At 38.6% G+C, this 8118-nt stretch overlaps 2 protein-coding genes across 4 annotated transcripts in view; one reads left to right on the top strand and one right to left on the bottom strand.

The window, feature by feature from the left end:
- The window catches only part of LOC129565872 (uncharacterized), a 17237-nt gene extending 16384 nt beyond the window's left edge, over positions 1-853 (bottom strand). The window contains exons 1-3 of the mRNA XM_055441174.1: positions 807-853; positions 654-681; positions 61-553 (exon numbers count right to left, since the gene is read on the bottom strand). Coding sequence (XP_055297149.1) covers positions 61-553; positions 654-681; positions 807-853 — 568 coding nt within the window. The remainder of the gene's footprint in view (positions 1-60; positions 554-653; positions 682-806) is intronic.
- A 2388-nt stretch (positions 854-3241) lies between these two features.
- LOC129565710 (lachesin-like) overlaps positions 3242-8118 on the top strand; it is a 45048-nt gene continuing 40171 nt past the window's right edge. The window contains exons 1-2 of one of the 3 annotated variants that reach the window (XM_055440861.1): positions 3242-3310; positions 4312-4709. In XM_055440861.1, the coding sequence (XP_055296836.1) occupies positions 4598-4709 (112 nt within the window). In that variant the 5' untranslated portion in view covers positions 3242-3310; positions 4312-4597. Of the gene's footprint in view, positions 3311-4083; positions 4710-8118 lie in introns of all 3 variants that reach the window. The other 2 variants (XM_055440862.1, XM_055440860.1) reach the window with 2 other exon arrangements.

The raw sequence follows: 8118 nt of genomic DNA on the forward strand, positions 1-8118 counted from the left end.
GATTTGTTGGTGATGAAAATTGAGACAATTCAATCAATCGACCATTTTCATCGCTCGAACTGCTTGAAGACTCTTCTTCGGAATTGTACCACGAATTTCGAGCCTCCTCCTCCTCCTCCTCCTGACTCTCACGCCTTTCGGCCGCATCGTATTCGTGTTCCCATTCCAAATCCAATGAGGAACCAGCAAATGATAAGGTCCCCTCCGTCATCGAATCACACTGCAAACGCTTGTAATCTCGTCGCTCGTTCATTTTCAACAGTGAACCAACGTCAAGACACTGCAGCTGAATGGCATCCTTTGGAAGAACCAATTTCCCATAATTTTGATTTTCAATCGATGCGACACCGCTTCGATGCGACATATTCAATCTTGTGTACGATGTTCCTTGCGATGAAGCTTGCTGTTGCCGCTGATGTCGTGCCCAAAATCGATTCAAAAATTTCGAATGGTATTTCGTTTTAAATTTTAATATGCCAAAAAGTGACGATGACGACGACGACGCCACCGGAGTTTTTTGAGTCTCTGTCGCCGTACCACAGTCCATGAAACTCTATGCGAATTGAATGAAAAAAGAAATCAGAATACATAACTATGTCAAACTTATTCAAAATTGATAAAGATTAACGACTTATTGGCAATGGTACACTTACGCTGTCTTGACCATCCGATATGGAAGTACTGGGAAATGAAAGCGAAAACAATTCAATTAAAAAGATATTTCAATTTCCATTCGTGTGAATTTTTTAATCGGTTTTTTATTTGTTATGCTCGATTAAAATATGAAATTCTTAGCGAAAACTTACAAATTCAAGCTTTCTCTGGAGAAACAACGCCCTGAGCATAGTCCCATGATGAGTTAAAGAAAGTATTAAAATGCAATTGACATGTTTATGATTACGTTTAGCGTTGCTTCATTGCTTATTATTACATTATTTACACGATATATAGGAATATATGTTTGTTTTGTTTCGTTCGTTCGTTTGAACACTATCGAAATCGCACGTAATCATCAATTCCACAAATGAAAACACAAACACAAATTCTATTGAGCAGGCAAAAGCTAAACATTAGCTAGTACAAACGATATTCTATTGCCTGCCATTGAAATGATAGGTATATGGTGACCACAATGGCAATGCCGTTAAAATCTATCTATTAAAAACTAGACGCCAACTATAACTACGAAATAGTTTTATCACGACGAAAAACCCAAATGATGTTGAAATGTGAAAAAATAATTCGGCGACACTGGACAGAAAAAGATTTGACAACTCAAACAGCTGATAAGGAAAATATTTGCTGGGAATCGAGATGGATGCGGCAGTGCGCATGTTCATTGGAACTGGAATGCAAACTCGTAGCATGCTGCAAATTGAACTGAATTTTCCATGGTTACAAAATGATAGTCTCTAAAAACAAAGTAGAATTTCATGAAAATTAGAACAAAAATCCACCAAAATCTCTCGAATTGTTTCTTGTGTTGTTCTAGTCTTGAAAGAAGAAAAAAAATTCAAAGATGGCACAAAAACAAAAGCCAAGTCGAGCCGAGTTAAAAGAATCTGTTATAAAATTCGTATCTTATGCTGGAACCAAAGTCAATGCCATCTATTGTCCGCCGTGTATTCCAATCGGTTGACTTCAACAAATCAGACTTCTCCTTGTGTTTACAGTCATTGATGTCATTGTAGTGGCACAAAAAGTGCCGTACATTTTTTCCCACCACCAACAGTCGTGCACGCACACAATCACGCCATCCACCAAAATGATTCACAGAATACTACCCATTTCTCGTACAGTATTAGCTGCTGATTGGCCACACTTGCACCCATACACTCGCACAGCCATCGTCGGCCGTAGTGAAACAAGTGCCGACTTAGAAGAAAAATGTGTATTTTTGCGCAAAACCTTTTCGAATTCAGACAGCGGCAGCAGCACACACACACGCTGGTTAAATAGAAAGAACAAACAATCGACAACGTGATTTGCGAAACCACCCCCCGATTGTGTGCTGTGCTGTGCTGTGAAACGCGAACAAGCCAAAAAGGAAAAATGCACAAGCATATTCAAGGCGTCTAACTCTTCCAACATGTAATTCCCGTATCAAAACATTGGCTCGGATTTGATGCGTTCGGTGGTTTTGTTGTTTTCGCCGTTGCTGTTGCTGTTGTTGTTGTTTACACGGCTGTTAGTTTAATGCTTTGATTGAAGCGGCAAAAAGAAATTTGAAATGCTGATTCGAATGTAAACAAATGTGCGTGCAATGCGTAAGCGGCCACAAGTTCAATGTTTCTGAAGCTCACCTTTGTTTGTGTGTTCAATGAATGCACGATTGAGAATTACGTTAAAGTTCACCGAACCTCTGTCGTTGAAAATTGAATGATTTTGATTTGAGAATTTTTAGACTCCGGACAGAAAAAATCACATTCGTTCCGATCTGTCGAAGATTGATTAACAAGACACAAATGCTGAGCGTTGTCATCATCGTTGTCGTTACGTTTTGGAAATGCGGTTGGTCGAACTCTCTAATTTCATCCGAATGTCTCGTTCCATCGATCATTTGCGACACTTGTCGTCTAGCCAAAATTAAATTTATATTATGTCCGTGTTGTGTTGCATCACCGCAAATGAACAAACGCACTCATGGTCACCCTCTCTTGTCCCCTTCATCAACCGGCAACCGTTCGGTTTTTAACGGTGATTTCGGTGTGGAAATAATTTGTTGTTGTTGTTCTTCTTCTTCTTCTTCTTTTCAGCTCAGTTTGTTGCTGTTTTTTCCCGTGTGTTTTTCGTGTGTCTGCCTTCTCTCTTGGTCTCTCTGGCCGATTCTCGGGTACAATACAGTACGCGTGTTGGTGTTGTGTCGTCACCGCTCGCGCCCTACGAAAAACTTTATCAAATTGTACTGAACGGAACTGAATGAGGAGCATCAGTGTAGCATATTTTCCCTCCGTTGTCGTGGTCGTCGCTGTCGTCGCCGTCGTCACACACATTCCAAGCGCCAGCCATATCCCATCCAATGTACACATTGTGTACACACAGGCAGAAGCATTTGCAGTCATAACCGACTACTGAACGTAGACTTTTTGGTACGGTTCTGTGTGTGGTGTGGAGTGCGCATTGTGTGTGTGCCGTTGATCTTCAACATCTTCCGCTCTATATAGAATGAATGCAATGCAATCGTATCGCTTAGTTTTGTTTTGATAGCGAAACCGTTTGGATGGAAAGCAAAGCCACTAAATGCAGTCGTTCGTTTAGCCGACCGAAAAGCACGCGTTCACAACGATACGCCGTTTATTCATCAATGAAGGTACAAAATACGATTTGCAGTCGCAGTGAACTGTTTATGTTTCGTTTTTTTTTGGTTTTGTTTTTGTTTCAATAAACATTTTTGGTTGTCAATTTTTTTTCCTCGTCGCTTCGAATGTAAATTTTGTGATTATCGGTCGTAATCGTTTGGCGATAATTAAGTGTAAATAAGTGACAAATTGGTTAATTTGCGCAGTGTGACCACATGTTCACTGAAGTTCTCGTTTACTCGCGCTCTCCCATCCAACTGTTTTGTTTGCATTTCCATTTGGATAAGTAAATGTTCATCAACAATTCAACGCATTTGAATTGTACGGCCGACTGTCTGACTGGACAAGAGTGTGAGGAAGTGAATGAGCCACTCTATCTGGCCCATTGAAATGAAGTGTTGACAAATTGTCTATTGTTGACCGTTTCGTTTGTTTAACTCGTTGATCGTTCCGTGTTTGTATATTCATAGACAACGCAACGGCTTTCCAACGGCTTGGTCAGTTCAGTACGCTGAATGGCGCAATTTTATTCGATACTAATTGGGCAATTTCGTTCATTGATTCAAAGTGACACAGACACACGATCTATTGCGACGGTTGCTTTTTTGGGTGCTTCAATATCTTTGTGGAATTATACCAATCTATCGAGAGAAAGAGAGAGAGTGTTGATAGTGAAAAGTTTACGTATTTTTTATATTATCATTTTATACACTCGATAGATTTGTATAACCATTTCCATCGGAACCATCTTTATTCTCAATGTTGTGTTGTGTTTTTTTATTAGCATTTATTTCCAGCAGATCAAGTAATTCAAATGCCAATAAAAAAAAGACAACAACAAATAAGAGAAACACCATAACAAGCAACCAAATAAATCCGCGTGACTGCTGTAAATTATACATATCAGTGAGAGAGAGAGAGAGAGAGAGAGATCGACAAACAAAAAAGCGCACTGAAACTGAATTTCCTATCAATTTGTTGGACTTTTTTTTGTTATCGTGTTTGTGTACAGTTTTCGGTGTTTTTATTTTCCGGCCCCGTCTGATTGTATCATAAATAAAACCGCCTAAACACAGAAGACACCGAGCAACATTCATAAATATACGGAACGATAAATAAGAAGCGAACGACAAACTCTCTTGCGTCGCGCGAATACTTCAAAGCGAATGAGTCGCGTATTGCATACGCACTTGAAGAGCATTTGTTTAAAAAAAAGAAAAGCGACAAGACAAGAAAAAAAAACAAAGTGAAGTGAATTTTTGAGTAGTAAAATAAGGCGAACGAAGAAAAAAACGGCGATGGTCCCATGTTATTATGGTTGCATTGGGGCCATCTTGACATTAGCCGTTTTAATGTCAATACAATGCATTTACGCATCCCCGACATCGAGCAATGGAATTAATTCAAACGGTAAGTTTTTTTTTTCTTCTCTATTTCAGTTTAGTTTTTTGTCCTCTTTCCCACACTGTCATTTAAAACGATTCGACTTTTTTTTATTGTGCCCATTCCATTTGAAGTGTATTAAATTGAATGAGCATTGAGCATTGAGCATTTATCTCGATCTTCTTTTTTTTCCTCTATTAAATACGGAAGACAGTAGAAAAACGATACATTTCCATAAAACCAAGTGAACACATTAATTAATTTTAATTGATGTTGTTAAGTTTAGTCAATTAACACGCATTTTTATTAAGTCCAGTGTATAGTTATGATGTAAACGTTGTTGTCGCCCGAGCACCGACAATTCATTGTAGCGGCTTAAATGTTTCACACGTTCTTGGAATTATGCAAACTTTTCGCTTAATCCGGCCAAACCGTTCATTTCCACTTTGAAACTCGTTCACGAACAGTCATCGTTTTTATGATAATTTGTGGGTGCTGTTGATGTGGCGACGACGACGTTGACTGTCGACCGTACTAAAAGGGGGAATTTCATCGCTTCAAATTCATTGATACCCAGAGATGAAATACGTCAAGTGAAGCGCGGAAAAAAGTTTTAACGCTACAAAAGAATTAATTCAATTTAAATGTCTCTTTGATATTTTACAATTTACATAAATTTTACACTCATTCTGAGAATCAGCAGTAGCAGCAGCATTTTCTGCCAGAGGCTGATGTGAGAGATGAACAAACACAAGAAAAAACGTCATTTCAATTGAATTGCAACCAAACAAAATACAACGAAAAAAAGAATGTCTGTGCCTGAATGCGACCACATTTGTGTCATGCCCTTAATATCATATCAATATTATGATAAGTGCCGTTTGTATCATTCCGCCAAACACCAAACTGAAACATCGACATATTGAGAGCACCGCACAGTTGAGCTCCACTTTGGGCGACACTTTGACTAATTGAAATAAATGCATATATCGATATAAACTGCAAATGACAGATTATTTTTGAAAAGACAAGCCGCGGCTGCAACAGAATGCCTCATTATATACATACTAAATTAAATCAAATGGAAAACAGCCAAAAGGATAAACCATTTCGGTTGCATGTCAATTTGAATTTCGTAATTTACAATTATCACAGAGACCAATAAAAAAAAAAAATCCGAGAGAAAGGGTGTATGTGTATCGTGACAAAGGCCATAAACGTTTATTTTCGCTTTTTTTTTCATTTCGTGGATGCGGTGAATTGGTGGCGATTGGAAAATATTTGTGGCAAACAGTAATCGATGTCATGTCGATAAATATTAGCGAATTAAATTATGGGATGCATGGACGCTCAATGAAGCAGTCTCTCTCTCTCTCTCCCTCGCTCGCTCGCTCTCTGTGTGTCTGTGGTCACGGTCAACATATTTTAAATAAACACATTAAAATGCAGTGTCATTGTTTGCACGAAATTCTCTCTCTATCTCTTTCTCTTTCCATGAAACAAAATACCATTATAATTGGAAACGCTTTGGTTTTTGCACCGTGGTGTGTCGACAAACTTGCCATCAATTGAATTGTCAAAACCAACCGATAATCAATTTCGGTGCTTTAAACAAACATTCGGCAAACACACACCCATCCCACCGGGCAATAAAAACAAAAATGTTCATTCCATTCTTTCGACCAATTTAAAATATAGACTTTATAGATGTACCCATTGATATGCATCGAATCGACAGTTTTGGTTTGCAAATCCTACCGGTTGATGTGCACTCAAATGATAATTATTTCGGTTCACTAACGAATAAATGAATTTGATTAATCTCTATATCCACTCACTGGCTGCTACCACTGCTGTTGCCAGTGTTATCTCATTTGACTTCATTTTTGTTAAATTGAACACGAAGCTCGAGCAACAGAAATAAAAAAATTAAATCAAACGCATCAACAAGGGTTTATTGTAAACTAAAATTATTACATGAATCGTGGGCAATTCTCATTTTCAATTCTAATCAAAATTTAACGTCATAAATTAAGTTGTTTGGTGTAAAATTTCCATAATCAAAATTGTATTTTGATCAGTTTCGCAAATAATGAACGAGATTTATGAGTTTTCGAGCCGTCGAAACAAGATTAACTTCGATGTACGCATAAAATGTTGCACAGTTTTGATCCAATTTCAACTTCGACACAATGCTAACAAAAGACAATGAGCCGAACACGAAAGTAGACGAATGAGCGAGTGCGTAACCAAGTGAAGTGACTGGGTGAGAAAAATCCAAAAACATGATGTTATTCTGTAATGCTTTAATCCAAAAGTCGAAAACATACGATATACTACGAAATCCAATTGGAGTGTTGCTACAAATCTCATCAAAGCCACCTGCTGAAAGCAGTGCGGTTGTTTTAACACACCGAAATTCCCGCATGTCTCATTTATAGTGTCATCATCACCATATGCAAACTATTTTAGTTCAGTGTTTGATGCGACCGAAATTTGCAACGCAACACAAAAACACACCGCTTCTCGTTCGCTCGCGCCTTTCCACACCATTCGTTCGCGCTTTTCAACTGGGTTTTCGTTTGTATATTGTTTCGTGTGTGCAAAACTTTGTGTATTATTGCCAAAATGTGAAAATAATGGAATTCGACGAAACATTTTCGAATTTTCGTGTTTGACAATTCCACACACACACCGAGACACACACACAGTTCGATCGGATGACACGCATGCATTTGTTGTGTATGTTACACGCAGATGACATTATCATTTTCGTTTCGAAATTGTCGGCTATTGGAACAAGAGAGTGCGCGAAAAGGGGAGAGCGGGTGGACGGCCTTTCAACCGAAGATATTTCAAAATTTGCGACATTTGGAAATGAACATTTTAATTTTATCACGAAGCTAAAATCAGTGAATCTAAAAGCGCTTTATCCCAATGCCTGGCTGTACGTGCGCACATAAATTATGTATTTTCGGTTAAATGACATCCAATATCATGGGATGCGAGTTTTGGTTTTATACTACTGCCACTGCTGCTGCTGCTGTTGTTGTCTGTTGTTCGGTTTCTGTCTCTCTGTCCGGTGTGTTTCAAAGGGATGAACTACTGTTGCTGCTACTCTCTGTGGCTCCGTGTACTACACTTCACTTCACCCATTCACGTTTGCATTTTGTGTGTTGTTTAATGATTGCAAACATATGTAGACACGCGTACCAATTTGCACACAGTGTCAATGCGTTTTGGTGCTATAATACCAATGATACAGTCCCTCTCTTTGTTTGTCTGTGGTATGTTCTGCTGTTGCCACATAATTTCTTTATCTCGTTGTTATTTCCACATGTAAAACTGGCTTCCATTCTCATTTTGAGCATCAGATTATGATACATGTATGTGTGTGTGTGTGTGTGTGTGTGTGTGTGTGTGTGTGTGTGTGTGT

The sequence above is a fragment of the Sitodiplosis mosellana genome, unplaced genomic scaffold, assembly GCF_009176505.1.
Source record: "Sitodiplosis mosellana isolate CC-2019 unplaced genomic scaffold, AAFC_SMos_1.0 Smas_scaffold_3, whole genome shotgun sequence".
Classification (NCBI taxonomy): domain Eukaryota; kingdom Metazoa; phylum Arthropoda; class Insecta; order Diptera; family Cecidomyiidae; genus Sitodiplosis; species Sitodiplosis mosellana.